Raw genomic sequence first — 20,324 nt, 5'->3', positions numbered from 1 at the left:
TTTAGTAGAGACAGGTTTCACCATGCTAGCCAGGCTGGTCTCAAAATCCTGACTTCAAGCGATCCTCCCGCCTTGGCCTTCCAAAGTGCTGGGATTACAGGTGTGAGCCACTGCTTCTGGCCAGGATGCTCTTATTAGGTACAACATTTCAGGAGTTCAGAGATTACCTTCCAGAATCCACAGGTAAAAACCACACCTCTCCTTGGTTAAGATAAAGTTCTTCACAATTTTATAATAGTTAAGTATATTTTATCAGTCTATATTGGCTGTTTAGTTGACAGACAATTAAAAATTGGTGACAGTCCAGATGTGGTCACTCACGCCTCTAATCCTAGCTAGCATTTTGGGAGGCTGAGGTGGGAGGATTGCTTCAGTCCAGGAATTTGAGAGCAGCCTGAGCAACATAATGAGACACCTGTCTCTACAAAAACATAAAAATAAAAAATTAGCTAAGTGGAGTGGTGTGCACTTGTGGTCCCAGCTGTTTGAGAGGCTGAACCCATGAGGTCGAGGCTGCAGTGAGCTATGGTCATGCCAATGCACTCCAGCCTGGGTTACAGAGTGAGACCCTGTCTCAAAAAAGGAAACAAATCACCCATAAGTGGATAATTAAGATTTGGTTATTATAGACACTTAATACTTAGGTAGCTAAGCTAGTTTTACCAAGAAATTATATGGATTTAATATTTCAGTATTGCAAAACTGACGCATACTCGTGATTTTGACATGGAATGGTTCTGTTTTGTTTTATTAAATTTGAACTTAAAGTTCTCTGTGAGAAGAGATTTGTATAATAAATTCCCTGAGCCTCTCAAATTAATGTTTTAGCATAGACTCATATTTAGAGCAGTGTTTCTAATGTAATGATACACACAAGGCCCAGGGTTCTTCATAGTTTCACCCTTTCTCTTACTTCTCATTAAAGCATGTTTGAATCCAGGTAAGAGGCATTACAGGGGATAACCCTGAATTTATTTTTGAAGGGTAAATCATTTTCAAGTGGTATTAACCATTAGTATGGAAAGCAGCATATCCTATAACTGCTCTGTGACAGTGAGACTATGTTTGCTACTTTAGAGAATAAGTACATTCCTACTTCATTGGCTTTAGTGCAAATCTCATTTCCTGGTTTATATCCATTACAAATTAGATCTCACCATGAGAGCAAAATCCCTTAATAAACCTAGGTAAAAGCAATTTGAACTAATATGATGCTTACTCCAGTGACACCACTAGGTGTGGTGTTTGCATCAAGTCATTTTGGGGTGCTTTATGGAAATACTTCCTAGTAGGGAATTCCCTGACTTCACACTTTCCAGAGATGACTCTCTCTTTTTCTCTCTAATACTTACAACAACTGGACCGCAAGGCTACATTTAGTCAGGAGATACTATCCCCAGCTCTTGGTGGATTGTTGATGTGAGGTCTGAGGATTCTGGTCGTTTGAAACGAATGGCCTCCTAGATTTATGGCATTTTTCTGTATATTGAGAATAGGTAATTAAAATAAGTGGTAACTATATTTGCATGTGATTTGTATGTTATAGTTAACATTTAAATTCTCTTATGTACTAAAATTTTTTTGGTTGCCACATTAAGCCTCTTTATCCTCTAAGGCACAGAGTAGCTTTCCACCTCAATTTTTGCTTTACTGTATGAACCCTAATGGGACCATAGTTCAACTAAAAGCACCTAATTCATGAATGATATTTGCTCCATGTTTGAACAACAAATGTTTTAACCCGCTGTCTTCACTAATATTGTAACTACTGTCTTACAGATTGACTTGATGCAAAACATCACAAAGGCTCCATATTATACAGTATGCGATTTTTGAGGTATGAGCTTTAGAAACTTACCTCTCATGTGGCATGTACATCAGGCTTTAACTTCAGTTTGATCGTTTTGGGGAAATTTATGCATTTCTTTTTTTCTCTCCATGATATTTTTAGAATATTAAAGGGGCTGGAGAGGTATTTTTGGATCCTTGCTAGGATTCTTAGACTTAATAGATAGATTTTCTTTTTTCACTAAATTGAGACACTAATTCTGGCAGATGATATCCCTTTCAGCTCTTCTAACTAACTAGCCTAACATTTATGTCTGCTTCTCGGAGTTCAAATCTGCAGTTTCTATTTTGTGGCTTTGATTGCCTCATTTTAAGTGCTCATTTCCGTTCTTTAACAGTTTTCTATTTATTGGACTGGGATGATCTTGTTGGTGCTAACAGCCTGACATTGACATTTTTTGAAACCTAAGAAGTCAAGATTGTATAAAAATAGAAATTTTGTATAAATGCTAAACCATTTTGTGCTTTTAGGTTCAGAATGCTTACAACCTGAGTTCTGGTTGGAGATGTTTTGATTAATTTGTATTAAAATAATTTGGCAACTAAGGAGTTTTTAGGTATTTCTGAGACAGTGGCTCTATTCCAGTGAGTTTTTTTTTTTTTTTTAAATATTTCTGAAAACACACTTTTTTTTTGGGAAAAAAATAATCTCAGTGTTCATAACTTATGGGATTTAGAAACCTTATTTCTAACCAATGGGGAAGCTGCCCCTGGTTTTTACAATTTAGTTTGAAATCAGATGCTTCATAGTTGGAAACAGATTTGTTGGTAGCAACAGATTACCTGATTTCTTAGTGAAGTATTTAAGTTGCTCTATAGTGACTGTAAAAACTTGTTTTGATTATATTCATATACTCATGAACTGTTTGTACATTGTCTTTTAGACTGGAAACTTTGAGTTTATTTTGTATTATAGTCATAATAACTTTTAACATACCCTGCAAACTAAGCATTTCTTTATTTAACATACCCTGCAAACTAAGCATTTCTTTAAAATTCATTATCTTATTTAAGCCTCACAACAACCTTGCATGTTAGATATGTATTATCCTCATTTTATGCAAGAGACAACCAAGGCTTGGAGATCAAGTAATTTGTGCAAAGGTACACATACTTTTCAGTGCTGGAGCTGGGATTTGAGCCCAGATCTTTTTTTAACTTGTATTCTCTGCTGCCTTATGTTACTACTGTGTCACCAGAAAATGATACAGATATTTAACTCTTAATAGTAAAGGTAGTATAGGAGATAAGTAAACATGATGAAAGCAGGAAGTGAAGGTATGTTTAAATATTGACAGACTTCAGTTATCTTTGTGTTTCCGAATTAGTCATGTGCTTATTTTATTCCTTCATCTAATAAGAGCTTACTGTGGCATACATATAAAGTTCAAACCCTGTCAGAAAAGGTTATAAGCTCTCTTATGTTTCAGTCTCCTTTCAGAAAGTAATGGTATGCTGTGATTTATATAGATGCAAGTTAAATGTGTTATTTTTAGATATATAAGGAATGTCTTTTCATTAGTTTAAAAAAGTTATGGTCCATTGAGTTATATTTTAGTGCTTGTAGACTTAATATACTCAGAAAATATTCTCATACATTTTTCTTGAAATTCCATAGATTTTATTTTCCCTTATATTTGAAGTACTTAGCTTTATGAACAAGTGAACTCTGAATATTAGAAGATACTCCTTATGGAGCCTTAGTCATTTTAGTATGCTAGGTTATGAATTTCATGAAGTTTCAGATTGAGATTCTTTAGAATTCATGACTTGTACCAGTTAGATTTCCAAGTTTAATTGGACCTATTGTCTGCATTCTGTATTAACAGTGATTGCAGTAAGTGCAGATCAAGGTGTCCAACTGATTGAGCCCATGCAAAGTTTTATGTTTAGTATTTTTGGGAGCAAGGAAAGACTAATAAACTCTAAACAAAATATATACAGTATACAGACACTGCTGTCACTTTTACACCATAGAGGGAGGGGCAAAGCGTAGAGGAATAGGTTAGTTTCTGGCCTTGCCAGTGCCCTGAACTTGTTTCAAAGATTCAGGTTCTAAAAGGTTCAGAAAGCATTTGTAGTAAACATCATTTTCTTTCTTTTCTTTTTCTCAAAGTTGTTCCTCCCAGGAGAAAATCAGTAGGTGAAGAACTTACTTGGATTTTTCATGTGCTACAACAGATTATTTTGTTGTCTTCTTTCTTGATAGTTTATGATTGATGGCTGGAAGAATAACACTCATGAGAAGTCTTGTAGCTCAGCTCTGTTTTACTTATGAGGCAGTTGAAGCATAGAGCAGATACTTAGATGAGGACACGCTTTTACCCTTGACTGTACCCCCACTTGTTTCCTAATAAGCATCAGGTATTACTCTAAACAGTACCTAAATTTTAAATAGATTATGAACTACAACTTTCCAATATAGCTTTATTGGATTTCTGATACCTTTTATTTCCTTACAGTGTCTTCTTTTTTACTTTTTAAAATTTTGATTGCTATTCTTTGCAATTAAGGCATCTTCATTGGGGTCTTCAATACTACAGTACCTTAACATAATCAGTACTTAGAAAATAACTTGGTAAGACATTGCCCCTCCCTAACGTGCTGCCAGTGTTTTTTATTTTTATGACAGGAAAGACTGAACTTTTTTGACTGATTAACCCTCTCCCAGGGGAGAATTTAGAAAGAATTATTCTTATTATCAAGTCATGTGAGGAGAACTCTGGACCAGAGTGACCAATTGTCCCATTTTGCCTGGGACAGGAGACTTTCAATGCTAAAACCAGCAAAGTCACCCTAATCCCAGTAGTTATTCATACTTCTGAATGGGTCTTTAGAACAGTAGAAGAGACTGAAAAGTTGGCATTTCATCCTTTGAGAATCTCTTCCCAATGAAAGACTTGTTAGACAGCTGAGTGCTTACATGTAATATATAGTACATATTCTACTAAATATAGTAGTAATGGTTAAATGTAAAAGTTGGGAGAAGAGAGGCTTGTATAAAGAAATATTTATTTATGTTGTTTAAAGTTCTAATCTTATGCTTTTCTCTTTTTGTAGAACTGATAGTGCATCAGCCGACCCAGATAATTTAAAATATTCTTCATCCAGAGATAGAGGTAGTTCTTCCTCTTATGGACTGCAACCTTCAAATTCAGCTGTTGTGTCTCGGCAAAGGCACGATGATACCAGAGTCCACGCTGACATACAGAATGACGAAAAGGGTATATATATTTTCTTACTGCTGCAAGCATGTTTTTTGAACCTACCTATCTCACCTTCCTGCCTTCCTACACCCCCAACTTTCTCGATTTCTTATAATACGTTTAAAATATAAATAACAAATGCAGTGTTATTTCTGAAAACTTCATAGGAAGTTTATCCACTTTATTATTTTTAAAATTTAAAATTTTTTCCATACGTAATTCATAAATGCAGTTTTCTTACAAAAAAGATACAATACTATTTTTGTTTTTGTTTTCAAAGATATTTAGCTAAAGTTGAAATTCCTCCCGGTTACTGTCTCTAAACCTCAAGAAAGTTTTTAAACAAAGTGTAAAATTTGATTTAATATAGTTTTCATTTCTCTGCTTATTTTCCAATGAAGGGATCAAAATAAAATTAACTTCTAAGGTGTATTAAAAGAAAGCAAAATGATTTTCAAGGCAGACAGTACAGGAAAAAGGTAGGAGAAGCAAAGGCTGGTTGAGCTGCAGATTGAACGGTAAGATCCTGAGCTATCAGGAAATTGACTGAAGCCAACAATCATATTTAAATAACATAAACATTGCTGTTTGTAGGTGGCTACAGTGTCAATGGAGGATCTGGGGAAAATACTTATGGTCGGAAGTCGTTGGGGCAAGAGCTGAGGGTTAACAATGTGACCAGCCCTGAGTTCACCAGTGTTCAGCATGGCAGTCGTGCTTTAGCCACCAAAGACATGAGGAAATCACAGGGTAAGACTGGGAAGACGGGAACCAATCACATACACCTTCCAAAGATTTGTATCTCCTCTTATCCTGGATGTCTCTTACTAACGCCTTGCGCAGGCATGAGTTGATTAGTCTACTGTGCAGGTAAAAATTGTTTACATTCTTTTCCTGTGAACTGTTAATTTCCCACTAGGAAGGTTATAATGCATTTTAAAAGAGAATTCTCTTAAAACAAGATGAGAAGACTGGATAAGATCTTACAGAAAGGATTTACCCAATTATCATGGATTTTTAATGTGTAGTGTATAGTAGGCTCTTACCACAGCAAGTCCTTGAACTCTTGGGCCTGTGGAGGATATAGATGTATATATAGAGTGGATACTTCTCTGTCTTTTTTTTTTTTCTCTTTTAAGTTCAGGGTACATGTGCAGGATGTACAGGTTTGTTACATAGGTAAATGTGTGCCATGGTGGTTTGCTGCACAGATCATCCCATCACCTAGGTATTAAGCCTGGTATCCATTAAGCTATTCTTCCTGATGTTGTCCCTTCCATTGTCCCCCAGAGTGGGTACTTCTCTGGTTTTTTTTGTTGTTGTTGTTTTCAGTGTATTTTTTTTTTTCGAGACAGTGTCTTGCTTTGTTGCCCAGGCTGGAGTGCAGTGGTGCAATCTGCTCACTGCAACCTCTGCCTCCCAGGTTCAAGTGATTCTCGTGCCTCAGCCTCCCAAGTAGCTGGGATTATAGGTGCCTGCCACCACACCCAGCTAATTTTTGCATTTTTAGTGGAGACAGGGTTTCACTGTGTTGGCCAGGCTGGTCTTGAACTCCTGACCTCAAGTGATCTGCCCACCTCAGTCTCCCAAAGTGCTGGGATTACAGGCTTGAGCCACCAGCCCTGCCTAGAGTGGGCACTTTTCTAAAGTTAAATACAGTGATACCATTTCTGCCTTATGACGGAGCCTCACTGTATAGGTGAGTGCCTTGAAAGTTCAGAGGATTAGAGGTAATGATCATTTTTTTCCTTAAAGAGAAATTTACCAGTAAAGCTCAGTATGAAATTCACATTTCTGATTTATGGGCTTTGTTAGATGTAATTACTTTTCAGACATTTAGTTTTTGACCTTTTTTTTTTTTTTTTTTTTTAAATACTATGTGTGTGCTACGTGTATCTTGGTGAAAACCTTTGTGCCTGTAGCTTTTATTGTTGGTATATAACTTTTAAAAAACTGATTTCTTTCTGTAAGTTTTCACAAGTGGAATGAATTCAAAGGCTATGCTGTTTATTAGAATAAAGTGTTTGAAGCCTTAGACTTATGATATTATAGGAGCTAAACAGCGACTCTAAAGCTAATTCAATACAATTCCTCTTCTTTAAAGGCTCAGGGTCATATAGTTTGCTAGTGACAGAATTGTAAGTAGAGCCTCATTTCCCTGCTGGTAAGTTGATGACATTTTTGGTATCTGTCATGTTGAAATACTCTGGGCTAGGGATTTGTAAAAATCCCATTCTTCTCTCAGACATTGTAGTTTCTTTCTTTCTTTTTTTTAACTTTTAAGTTCAGGATGCAAGTGCAGGTTTGTTACATAGGTAAACTTGTGTCATGAGGGTTTGTGGTATAGATTATTTTACCACCCAGATATTAAGTCTGGTACCCATTGGTTGTTTCTCTTGATCCTCTCCCTCCTCCCACCCCTCACCCTCCAAAAGGCTCCAGTGTGTGTTGTTCCCCTTGTAGTCATTTATTTATTTATGAGACGGAGTCTCGCCCTGTCACCCAGGCTGGAGTGCAGTGGCACAATCTCAGCTCACTGCAACTTCCACCTCCCGGGTTAAAGTGATTCTCCTGCCTCAGCCTCCCGAGTAGCTAGGATTACAGGAGTGCGTCACCATGCCCGGCTAATTTTTTGTATCTTTAGTAGAGACGAGGTTCCATCATGTTGGCCAGGCTGGTCTCAAACTGCTGACCTCGTGATCTGCCCTCCTTGGCCTCCCAAAGTGCTGGGATTACAGGTGTGAGCCACCATGCCCAGCCTTGTAGTTTCTTTTATTATCAATTTTTTCTTATACCTTAGAAATGAAACTGTCAGACCCTTTGTGATTTGTTGTTTACATATGTATTGGCTAATTATGATAAATAGCACAGTTGAAAACGTATTGCAAAAATTTAGTTCTTTGTTTTGTTTTTTTGAGACAGAGTCTCGCTCTGTCACCCAGGCTGGAATGCACTAGTGTGATTTCACTGCAACCTTTGCTTCCCAGGCTAAAGTGATCCTCCCACCTCAGCCTCCCGAGTATCTGGGATTACAGATATGTGCCACTATGCCCAGCTAATTTTTGTGTTTTTCGTAGAGATGGGGTTTTACCATGTTGCCCAGGCTGGTCTCGAACTCCTGGGCTCAAGTGATCTGCCCTCCTTGGCCTCCCAAAGTGCTAGGTAATTACAGGCAAGAGCCACCTTGCTCAGCAAAAATCTAGTTTTTAAAGGCATCTTTAATATACTAATAGTATTCACTATTGTTTGCTTGTTCTTGTGATTAAAAAATAAGGGGGGAAAAGTTGTGGTTTGCTACCTTTCTAGTGGAGGCGTACCTTGCATGTGGTAGATAACAATTAGACATTTGTTGAACTAAATATGTGATTATGGCTCCCCAAAACTTCATCCTAGGGAAATGATGATAATGCGAATAAGAGGCTTTCCTCCAGTGGGATACCTAGATGATAAGAAGAAGCCTATATCCTGGTTTTACTCGATTGAGACTTTATCCATACCCCTTGGAAGTTGTTTAATTTACCTCTACCCTGGCTCTTTACCTGCGTGTTGAAAACAGTTTGGAATGGACCCAAAGAAAGTTGTTACTAAGGCCTTTCTTTTTTCTCTGTCAGCCAGTCCTCTGGAATGAGGTGTTCAGTTGGCCTAAGGTTATTCATTTCTCATTTCCTTCAGCAAATATTTTTTTGAGGATCTGTTATGTGCCAGGCACTCTGCCGGGGTTTGGAATATAGAGATGAACAAAAGAGTGATAGGAACTATATTCCCTGAGCTTTTATTGACCAGGGGACTGTGACTTTTGATGTAATTTTATTTTTGAGAGAGGGTCTTTCTCTGTCACCCAGGCTGGAGTGCAAATCTCTGCTTACTGCAACCTCCACCTCATGGGCTCATGTGATTCTCCTGCCTCAGCCTTCCGAATAGCTGGGACTACAGGTGCACACCACCTTGCCTGGCTAGTTTGTGTAATTTTTTGTGTGTCTGTGGAGACAGGGTTTCACCATGTTGCTCAGGCTGGTCTCAAACTCCTGGACTCAGGTGATGTACCCGCCTTCCAAAGTGCTGGGATTACAGGCGTGAGCCACCATAATAATTATTATTAAAATAATTTTTAATTTTAAAAATTTAAAAATTATTTTAAAATTTAAAAATTCCTTTGCTTATTTATACTCAATAGACAATAGAATGTTTATATATTCACAGAGAGATCGATGTCTTATTCTGATGAGTCTCGACTGTCGAATCTTCTTCGGAGGATCACCCGGGAAGACGACAGAGACCGAAGACTGGCTACTGTAAAGCAGTTGAAAGAATTTATTCAGCAACCAGAAAATAAGCTGGTAAGTATAGTATGTTTGGAAATATGAGGATTTTTGTGTTTCCATAATAAAGTAGGTAATGCTACCTTGAGTAGTTTAAGAATGGGGAAAGCCTGGCCGTGAGCGCTGTGGCTTGTGCCTGTAATCCCAGCCCTTTGGGAGGCCGAGGCGGGCAGATCATGAGGTCAGGAGATCGAGACCATCCTGGCTAACATGGTGAAACCCCGTCTCTACTAAAAAAAAAAAAAAAACAAAAAATTAGCTGGGCGTGGTGGCGGACGCCTGTAGTCCCAGCTACTCGGGAGGCTGAGGCAGGAGAATGACGTGAACCCTGGAGGCGGAGCTTGCATTGAGAGCCGAGATCGCACCACTGCACTCCAGCCTGGGTGACAGAGCAAGACTCCGTCTCATTTAAAAAAAAAAAAAAAAAGAATGGGGAAAGCCTGTATTATGATGATCTAGAACTTAATGCTCTCTAATATGTAATTTATTTTTCTTCGTAAAGACAAGATCTTGCTCTGTTGCCCAGGCTGGAGTGCAGTGGCACAATCGTAACTCACTGCAGTCTCAGACTCCTGGATTCAAGCTATCCTCCCACTGTGGTCTCCTGAGTAGGGACTTTCAGGCATGTGCCACTACACCTGGCTGAGGTGAAAGAATCACTTGAGCTCAGGAATTCAGGGTTGCAGTGAGATAAGATCACACCTCTGCATGTCAACCTGGGCGACAGAGGGAGTTCTTGTCTCTTAAAACAACAATAGAAACGTAACAAAGTATAGGAAGGGTTACAATTTTTTCTTCATTTTCTTTACTCCAATTAAGAACTTGATATGGGCCAGGTGTCATGGCTCATGCCTGTAATCCCAGCATTTTCGGAGGCCAAGGCAAGCGGATCACCTGAGGTCAGGAGTTCGACACCAGCCTGCCCAACATAGTGAAACCCTGTCTCTACTGAACATACAAAATTAGCTGGGCATGGTGGCACATGTCTATAATTCCAGTTACTTGGGAGGCTGAGGCAGGTGAATCGCTTGAACTCAGGAGACGGAGGTTGCAGTGAGCTGAGATCACGCCATTGCGCTCCAGCCTGGGCAACAAGAGTGAAACTCCATCTGAAAAAAAGAAAAATAACTTGAGCAGGAGAAAATTAATGAAAGTGGTCTAGTGAGGCAGATGACATTTGGCTCAAAGCAGGTTTCTCCTCCTTCCAAATTTTATTATGAGAAGTTTCAAATATATAGCAAGTTGAAAGAATTTGACATTGAATCTGTTAAACCCATTATCTAATTTTTGTTGTTAACATTTTACCCTAAATACTGCCTTGTTGCGTATCTCTCCATCTGTCCCTCCATCCATCAGTCAATTTTTCAAATGCATTTCAGAGTAAATAAAACAAGCTTTTTGAGTTTATTTTTTTGTTGATGATCACAGCTCTGTGTTTCCAGTGGAGGAATTTCTTTCATAGTGTGAAAGGAAACATGACATGCCTGATACATGCTCCTTGGAGACTGGGAATAATAAAGAAACTAAAGTACTGTTGAATTATAATTTGGAGTGGAAGACAAGTAAAAAAGTACACAATGCTGTTCTTAAAAGTATAGGAATTTGAAGTTTTTATAAATGTGTTTTCTTTTAAAGGTACTAGTTAAACAATTGGATAATATCTTGGCTGCTGTACATGATGTGCTTAATGAAAGGTAAGTAACTAATAATGGTTCAGTTTAAATGACTTTAAAATATATTTTTAGAAATTATTTAAAATACACAAGAAAATAAACCCATTGGCTTTGTTTGTGAACACCTATTGACATTTCAGTGGGTCCTCTTGTCATACTTGTCTGCATTAATTATGTGTTAATTACCATTGAATACAAATGAAATCCACTTGAAAAGAAATTATTTATTTATTTATTTATTTATTTTTTGAGTTAGAGTCTCGCCTTGTCGCCCAGGCTGGAGTGCAGTGGTGCAATCTTGGCTCTCTGCAACCTCCGCTTCCCAGGTTCAAGCGATTCTCCTGCCTCAGCCTCCCTAGTAGCTGGGACTACAGGCGTGCACCACCATTGCCAGCTAATTTTTGTTTTTTTAGTAGAGACAGGGTTTCACCATGTTGGCCAGGCTGGTCTCAAACTCCTGACCTGAGGTGATCCACCCACTGTAGCCTCCCAAAGTGTTGGGATTACAGGCATGAGCCATCATGCCCAGCAGGAATATGTAATTTTTTAAATTTGCTAGTCTCACTGAATAACTGAGTCTTGACTTATGAAGTAGCATAAATTCTTGATGCAAGCATGAATGAATACAATTAGTTTTTGTAAACTAGAGAATTTGAAACTGCTTAGAGAATAGAGGTAAAAAGGAACTTCCTTCTTCGGGTAAGAGTGGATTCAAACCATATGTTCTCTGGCTGTTGGAGTCTCTGGAGGTGTGTGGTCATTTTTTGTTACAGTGATTCCCAAAGAATTGCAGTGGTGGCAAGTACCCGAAGTTTACCTCAGCCCATCATAAGCCTTAGTGCCTTTTGATGGTTTTATAGAGTTACTTTTTAAAGTTATACGTAAATCATTACTGTTATCCTTTTAAGTTTCTGTATTTAACTATTACCGTTTTTTATTTTATAGTCATTACATATTGAATATTATATAGAATGTAGTTATATATAGTGTGTTTTATCCAATTATTTGTTGCTGCCCTTTTCTGAGAGTTATTTAATACAGTTTGAGATGGAATTTAGCATTTCTGGGCCTTCCCTCACTGTTGTAAATAACTGATTTTGTAAAAAGGAAGTAATGTCAGACAGATACTGTGGGGCAATGCAGGCTAGACAGAATATAGTATTTAGAGTGGAGAAAATTTCAACCTTTTGTGTAATTTGAATAGAAATTTAAAAAACCATTTAAGACATTCTTTTGTAAGATGTGTTACTCGTGTCATCATAGAAAACTTAAGCCTTTTGTGTGTGTTTTTTGTTTGTATTAAAATAAACACAGTAGCAAATTGCTTCAGGAGTTGAGACAGGAGGGAGCTTGCTGTCTTGGCCTTCTTTGTGCTTCTCTGAGCTATGAGGCCGAGAAGATCTTCAAGTGGATTTTTAGCAAATTTAGCTCATCTGCAAAAGATGAAGTTAAACTCCTCTACTTATGTGCCACCTACAAAGCACTAGAGACTGTAGGAGAAAAGAAAGCCTTTTCATCTGTAATGCAGGTAAGAATGAAGGGGGAAAAATGCATGATGTACTTGGGAAAAATTTGTCCCTTAACACATGTCCTTGGAGGGGAGCTTGAAGAAGGGAAACATGGAATAGGAATTATCTACTGATAGGAAATATTTTTTAAAAATTCCTCTTTCTCAATTTGAGTGAAGGATACATGTTGAAGTTAGATTTGAAATAAGTTAGTTTTAAGATTTTTTCCTTGGCCGAGTGCGGTGGCTCACACCTGTAATCCCAGCACTTTGGGAGGCCTAGGCGGGCGGATCATGAGGTCAAGAGGTCGAAACCATCCTGGCCAACATGGTGAAACCCCGTTTCTACTAAAAATACAAAAATTAGCCCGGCATGATAGTGCACGCCTGTAGTCCCAGCTACTTGGGAGACTGAGGCAGGAGAATGGCTTAAACCAGGGAGTCAGAGGTTGCCATGAGCCGAGGTCACACCATTGCACTCCAGTCTGGCTGACAGAGCCAGACTCTGTCTCAGAAAAAAGAAAAAAAAAAAGGTTTTTTCCTCTTTGGTTTTTAGAAATGTTTTTTTGAGATTGCTTAGGACCAGAATGGTTTGCAAATTGGAAAACAAGAACTGCACTAGGAATGCTGGATAGAAGAGTGTTTCACATTTGTTGAGGGAGACAAGAACTAAATATCACAACTTCTTTCTGAGCCTTTTGGTTTGCTAACGTGCCCCAAATTCTTACTCCAAATGGTATAAGATAATTATGTAAATGAATACTAGCTCTACTTAGCTTTATTTCACGTTTGTGTATCTGAATATATTAAAAAATCACCCCCCCCCCTTTTTTTGATACAGAATCTTGCTCTATTGTCCAGGCTGGAGGGCAGTGGCATGATCTTGGCTGAGTGCAACCTCTGCCTCCCAGGTTCAAGCGATTCTCCTGCCTCAGCCTCCCAAGTAGCTGGTATTACAGGAGCACGCCACTAGCCTGGCTAATTTTTGTATTTTTAGTAGAGATGGGGTTTCATTGTGTTGGCCATGCTGGTCTTGAACTCCTGACCTCAAGTGATCCTCCTGCCTTGGCCTCCCAAAGTGCTGGGATTACTGTCATGAACCACCGTACCTGGCCTAAAAGATCACTGTTGATTTAGTTTTGAGTAAGATTTTAAGTAATTAAATTTTTGTTGAGCTAATGTTTTTAGAAATTATGGTATTGATGTGTTTGAAATATCTGATATTAGGGTTTTTTTTTTTTTTAAACAGTTTTTGATATGCTTTATTTTGGGTATGTAGTTTAAAAAATATAAGGATTTTTTTTTTTTTTTTAAATAAAAAATGTGTTTTTAACTGGGCATATTGGCTCACTCCTGTAACCCCGGCACTGTGGGAGGCTGAGGATGATGAATTGCTTCAGTCCAGGAGTTTGGGACCAGCCTGGGCAACATGGTGAAACCCTGTCTTTACCAAAAAAAAAAAAAAGGAAAAAAAATAAGTCAGGCATGGTGGCATGCACCTGTAGTCCCAGCTATTTGGAGGCTGAAGCAGGAGGATCAATTGAGCCTGGGAGCTTGAGGCTACAGTGAGGTATGGTCAAGCTACTGCCCTCCATTATAGGCAAAACATTTTTCCCCTTGATTATAGAGGTTTGAGAGAAATTTGAGGGAAGATTCAGAAAATTACCTGTAACTAAACAGAACGCCACCAGATTGGGCTTATTCTGCATGCATACAGTTTTTAGATTATGAACATTTCCCTGACTCTTGTGAAAATTCTTACATTCATAGAAAGGTAGATGCACCAGTAAAATAAATACCCGTAAATACAGTAATAATTTCGTAATACATACTCCACCTAGATTTACCACTTATTAATATTTTGCAAGTTTTATTTTCTCACACACTTTTGTTGAGCTATCTGAAAACGATACATATGATGACAATTCACCTCATAATGTTTTAGTATGCATCTCCTAAGAATAAGGTTTTTCTTCTGTATAACAAGAGTATTATACCTAAGAAAATGAATTTTATTACATATGTGTTCTATATTCAAATTTCTGTAATTACCCCTAAGATGTGTTTTAAATGGTTTTTAGCATTGATAGTCTGTGCCTGTATAGATTATAACATTGGCTATTGCAAAATAATGGTTTTCTTTTTCTTTCTTTTTTTTTTTTTGAGACGTAGTCTTGCTCTGTTGTCCAAGCTGGAGTGCAGTGGCACGATCTCAGCTCACTGCAACCTCTGCCTCCCAGGTTCAAGCAGTTCTCCTGCTTCAGCTTACTGAGTAGCTGGGATTACAGGCATGTGCCACTGTGCTCTGCTAATTTTTATATTTTTAGTAAAGACGGATTTCATCATGCTGGCCAGGCAGGTCTTGAACTCCTGACCTCAAGTGATCCACCTGCCTCGTCCTCCCAAAGTGCTGGGGTTACAGGTGTGAGCCACTGCACCCAGCCTAAAATGATGATTTTCCGATTCTAGCATTTCTTTTATAAGATTGCTATGTAAAGCAGAGCTTTTCCTTCTTTAGGGAAAAATGTTTTTTAACAGCCACAAAATAAATATTCTTTCAATGGAATGCCATATAGTTATTTATTATTTTATTTTTGCCATGTATTTATTTAAAAGATTTATGTATAATGGTAACATGAGCCTGCATGTTATTAATGTGTGGTGCCATACTGATCTTCTTTAATTCTAATATGAAGCAAGTACTAATATACTAAAGCATAAATTATATAAAATTTGCCTTATATTTTGGATTGGAAAGTAATTGTTGTACTCTATAGAAAAGTTTCCCAAATCCATTTTACTTTTTGTATTTGAAATTTAATCACAAGTAGAGTCTTAAAGAGAGCATTTAGGGATATTGTAAACTGGTGTTGTTAAGGACTAATGTTAACTGATGTCAAAGGACTAATATTAACAAACATTGAAGAAGAGAAAACAGTATTTGTTTTTAGCCTAACATCTTAGTGGAGTGAAATATTTTCAATTTATTTTATTTTATTTTATTTGAGATGGAGTCTCGCTCTGTTGTCCAGGCTGGAGTGCAGTGGTGCAATCTCAGCTCACGGCAACCTCTGCCTCCTGGGTTCAAGTGATTCTTGTGCCTCAGCCTCCTGAGTAGCTGGGATTACAAATCAACTTTTTTTTTTTTTTGAAACGGAGCCTCACCTTGTCGTCCAGATGAGTGCAGTGGCATGATCTCGGCTCACTGCAAGCTCTGTCTCCCTGGTTCATGCCATTGTCCTACCTCAGCCTCCCGAGTAACTGGGACTACAGGCACCCGCCACCACTCCCGGCTAGTTTTTTTTTTTGTTTTTGTATTTTTAGTAGAGACGAGGTTTCACTGTGTTAGCCAGGATGGTCTCGATCTCCTGACCTCGTGATCCGCCCGCCTTGGCCTCCCAAGTGCTGGGATTACAGGCGTGAGCCACCTTGCCCGGCCAAGTCAATTTTTTTTTTAAACTAAAACTACAGAATCTATTTTTCTTGGTCTCATACTCAGTTTTTTATGTAGTCACTTACTAAATAATGAACCTAATTTGCTTGTTTTCTCCCTATTTTGTTGAATGTTCACGGTTTGTAACTTTTATTTTTAAGCTTGTAATGACCAGCCTGCAGTCTATTCTTGAAAATGTGGATACACCAGAATTGCTTTGCAAATGTGTTAAGTGCATTCTTTTGGTGGCTCGATGTTACCCTCATATTTTCAGCACTAATTTTAGGGTGAGTTCCCCATTCCACTTTTCAGATCATGGGGTGAGGGGGATGGTTGTGTGTGTGAGGAACTGAGGAATCAGATGGAAAACAATGCCTCTGCTCCTTTGGATATAATCAGTGATATTTCAGGTTCCAGGGTTGAATGCCGCATTTTTCTTTCTGACATTCATACCTTAAAATATTTGAAGAAAATGAACTATTTCATTGTTGTCAGAAACGTAGTTTTCTTATTTTCCTGCCCCTCTCCCCTTTCTAAATTTCTAGAATGTCAGGTAGAACATAGATGCTCCTTTTAGAATCTTTTACTGTGAAATGGTCCACAGGTGAATGGCAGTAATACCTTAAAATGATCGGCCCCCTCTCTCTTTGTTTCCATCAAGGATACAGTTGATATATTAGTTGGATGGCATATAGATCATACTCAGAAACCTTCGCTCACGCAGCAGGTCTCTGGTAAGTCTTGCAGCCTATACCAGTTATTTAAATACTGTTGGGGAGGAGCAGTGGTCCCCCAGTGACCATCTATCAATACCATTTCTTCAATAATGCAAGAAAACTAAGTCAGAGAAATGTTTTATTGTGGATGAACATTACTTGTTAGCTGAATATATCTTTTCAGAGGAAATTACTAGTAGGTGGGTAGAGTAACTACAGACAAGACTTACCCAAGTTATTTGTAGTTTGTAGTGGTAGGAAAATATATGGTAAGAATATTTGGTAGTGGCAATACCCTGAAGTGGACAATGGAAGATCCAAGTTATTTGTAACTTTTTATTTTTCTGGTTATTTTTTTAAAAAAGGAAATACAGGATTAATTTGGAGAACTGTCATAAATGAGAAATGGTTTTGTTTCCCTTTTTTTGGAGTTAAATAAATGACTAGCATGGCTCATTTGCACATTTCAGCTTATTTCATGTGTCATAGTTTCTCATAACTTACTTGGTGTGATAAACTTTTGAAAATAGAATATTCAGTTGGTAGTGGTCTGTTTCATTTTCACTGAAGAGATGAGTATACACTTTTGGTGGTTAGATGTGGCCCTGGGATTAGCCAGGCCAATGGCAGATTGTGGCATTTTAGTCTTAAGTCATGTGTGGTGACAATATAGATATGAAATTTACTGAAAAAGTAAGGAAATAACATTTACATGTCATTTCTGCAGAAATTAAAGAGGTATTAATGAAGTATTGATTAATTGTGATCAGCATGTTTAACAATCTTAATTTTATGATATAGGACATGTTTTAGGGTACGCTGCTTGAAAACCAGGTACCTCTTAAAACAAGGATCTTATATTTTTTTAATTTGGATTTTTTGGTGTTTTTTCCCCCCTACCCTTTCACAATTTCTTACATGATTCCAAGGGTGGTTGCAGAGTTTGGAGCCTTTTTGGGTAGCTGATCTTGCATTTTCTACCACTCTTCTTGGTCAGTTTCTAGAAGACATGGAAGCATATGCTGAGGTGAGTATATAGAAAGGTGTTTCTTAAAATTTTGGTTCAGAAAAAATAAAAATCTTAAATTGTGCTAGATTTATTTTAAAATAGCTCAGACCTCCTGACATTTAAGCAGAAATTACAAGCCCATTGCAATATTTAAAAAAAAAATTTTTTTTTTTGAAACGGAGTGTCACTCTGTCACCCAGGCTGGAGTGCAATGGCATGATCTTGGCTCACTGCAACCTCCACTTTCTGGGTTCAAGCAATTCTCCTGCCTCAGCCTCCTGAGTAGCTGGGATTACAGGCACCCACCACCACGCCCAGCTAATTTTTGTATTTTTAGTAGGGACGGAGTTTCACCACGTTGGCCAAGCTGGTCTCAAATTCCTGACCTGAGGTGATCCACCCGCGTCAGCCTCCCAAAGTGCTGGGATTATAGGCGTGAGCCACCGTGCCCAGTCAATGTTTTAAACATTTTTTTCAGATGTGTTTAAGTTACCAGGAGAATTACTGGAAAGACTAAAAGAAACATTGCAAGCTTCGTATTTCACAAAGCTTTACGTACTCTTGGTATCTGGTATTTTTCTAAAGACATATTATGTTATTTATTTTTATTTTTTGTTCCTAGTCTTCAGAGTCTTAAAGCAAATTGATGCTGTGTTATAAAAAAATACAAAACACCAAAAGCCCCTAAAGACTCTCCTGTTACATACATACAGGAGATCTTGAATCGTACTTTGGAGGACACGCCTTGGCTTCAGCCAGCTTTTGTGGCTGTACGAATATAGCATAGGAACTTTAAGAGTGCTGCTGAAACCTGTGTTACTGGTACTTGGCTTTTCTGACCCCACTGTCTTGGCTTAACTCTGTGCCATCTCTTATTTGGATCTCTTTGTGTTTCTTTCCTATTCAGATCAACCAGTCAAGGCTCCCATACAGATTTTAGCCTCATCTTGTTTTTTTCATCTTTGCTGCTTATCGTCAACAGGAATTCAGTGCCTTTAGTTGTACTGATATGTTTACTCTTTCCTAGAAAAGCAAGGAAATGTTTTGCTTCCGCTTTTTTTTTCTTTGCCCCCACACCTAGAACGTCTTTTTTCACAGCCCACGTTTAAAGCTGATCTACCTTTCAGAAGCCACACGTTCTAGTTTGTAGAGATGCTTCCCCTTGTTATCCTTAAGATCTCATTCTCTTCTGTTATTTTGGTGCTTAATTTTAAGTAGATATGTACATTGGTTCTGGTATCCCAGTTTTTGCGAATCTTGTCCTTTTCATATATCGTAATTCCTCAGTTATACATCTGTAGGCTGGGTCTTACAACCTCCCTTTGCTCTTCATGGGCATGCTCTTGGTTTGGAGGACTTACTGTTGAGCTGAATATACCCAGCTCAAAGAATACCTAGAACGAAATTTTTAGCCAAAAACTAATTCAGGAATGGCAAAAGCTTCTGTCTTCATTTATACCGTCATATAACTAGAGCATATGTACTAGAATTTATTTTTCCCCAACAGCTTTCTGAGTTGGTATAAGAAGTTATTTCCTTAATTTGTTGTCTATTGGGTTTAATGTTGGCTTTTTGAAATAATTAGGTAAAACCCATTTTTGTATTTAGAGTCATGAATATTCTCATAGGCCACAGTTCCTCTTTATAAAAGCCTAAAAATCTATTCCAAAATGAATTGATTTAAGTATTTTAGAGTTTTTTTTTTTTTTTTTTTTTTAAAACAATGCACTACTTACCAAGAATGCTGTGAATTCACATGTAGGACCTTAGCCATGTGGCCTCTGGGGAATCAGTGGATGAAGATGTTCCTCCTCCATCAGTGTCATTACCAAAGCTGGCCGCACTTCTCCGGGTGTTTAGTACTGTGGTGAGGAGCATTGGGGAACGCTTCAGCCCAATTCGGGGTCCTCCAATTACTGAGGCATATGTAACAGATGTAAGTGGTTTTGGGTGTTTCAAGTGTCATTCAAAAATAAAATTGTTTTACATTGTAAATGTTTCTCTTTACCTAGTGAACTGTTATTAATATTTCATTTGTTTAGCATGTATGTATGTATGTATGTATATATGTATATATTGTCTGACTGCTTTCTTAAATAGCCAGAAAAGTAGGGAATCCTGTTATATCTCATCCTCCTTTCATCCAACTCCCCTACCCTCCCATGACAAAAGGCCATTCTGAATTTTTAAATCTTATTCTTTTGTTTCTAAATAGTATTTATTATAATTTTACTTTAAATTATTGGGTTTCCTTTTAGTTTTTCGACATACTACGAATAGCACACTATAGGAAAAGCCTCAGAAAGTAATCTTCTCTGAGCAGAAGATGGAACTCACATGAAAACTTGTATACCTTTATATTCTTTGATAGCCTGATATCAAAGAACATAAATTAAAAATGAGGTAGCTAGATTGCCACAGTTCAGCAGCCTCAAACATTAGCTGCACTGTTTGTAGCACATCCAGTGAGGGTTCAGTGGGAAAGACATGAGAAATGAACCCCAGGCATTGTACTCTGCTTTGAATAAGGAGAGAGAAGCATGTGTGATGCAGTCATAAAAGATTTAATCTAACTGACGAAAATTTTATTGTTAGGATAAAACTTGCTTTTAG

General features: G+C 37.9%; 1 protein-coding gene across 5 annotated transcripts in view; it reads left to right on the top strand.

The window, feature by feature from the left end:
• SMG1 (SMG1 nonsense mediated mRNA decay associated PI3K related kinase) overlaps positions 1 to 20,324 on the top strand; it is a 113,674-nt gene that overhangs the window by 22,527 nt on the left and 70,823 nt on the right. For 3 of the 5 annotated variants that reach the window (XM_065537654.1, XM_005591347.4, XM_074027814.1), the window contains exons 2-10: positions 4,909 to 5,072; positions 5,649 to 5,804; positions 9,255 to 9,391; positions 11,009 to 11,067; positions 12,361 to 12,574; positions 16,148 to 16,273; positions 16,648 to 16,720; positions 17,632 to 17,729; positions 19,474 to 19,647. In XM_065537654.1, coding sequence (XP_065393726.1) covers positions 4,909 to 5,072; positions 5,649 to 5,804; positions 9,255 to 9,391; positions 11,009 to 11,067; positions 12,361 to 12,574; positions 16,148 to 16,273; positions 16,648 to 16,720; positions 17,632 to 17,729; positions 19,474 to 19,647 — 1,201 coding nt within the window. Of the gene's footprint in view, positions 1 to 1,779; positions 1,838 to 4,908; positions 5,073 to 5,648; positions 5,805 to 9,254; positions 9,392 to 11,008; positions 11,068 to 12,360; positions 12,575 to 16,147; positions 16,274 to 16,647; positions 16,721 to 17,631; positions 17,730 to 19,473; positions 19,648 to 20,324 lie in introns of all 5 variants that reach the window. The other 2 variants (XM_065537655.1, XM_065537656.1) reach the window with 1 other exon arrangement.

The sequence above is a fragment of the Macaca fascicularis genome, chromosome 20 (genome assembly GCF_037993035.2).
Source record: "Macaca fascicularis isolate 582-1 chromosome 20, T2T-MFA8v1.1".
NCBI lineage: Eukaryota > Metazoa > Chordata > Mammalia > Primates > Cercopithecidae > Macaca > Macaca fascicularis.
The sequence above is the reverse complement of the archived record's forward strand: the minus strand, read 5'-3'. Positions and strand labels throughout refer to the sequence as shown.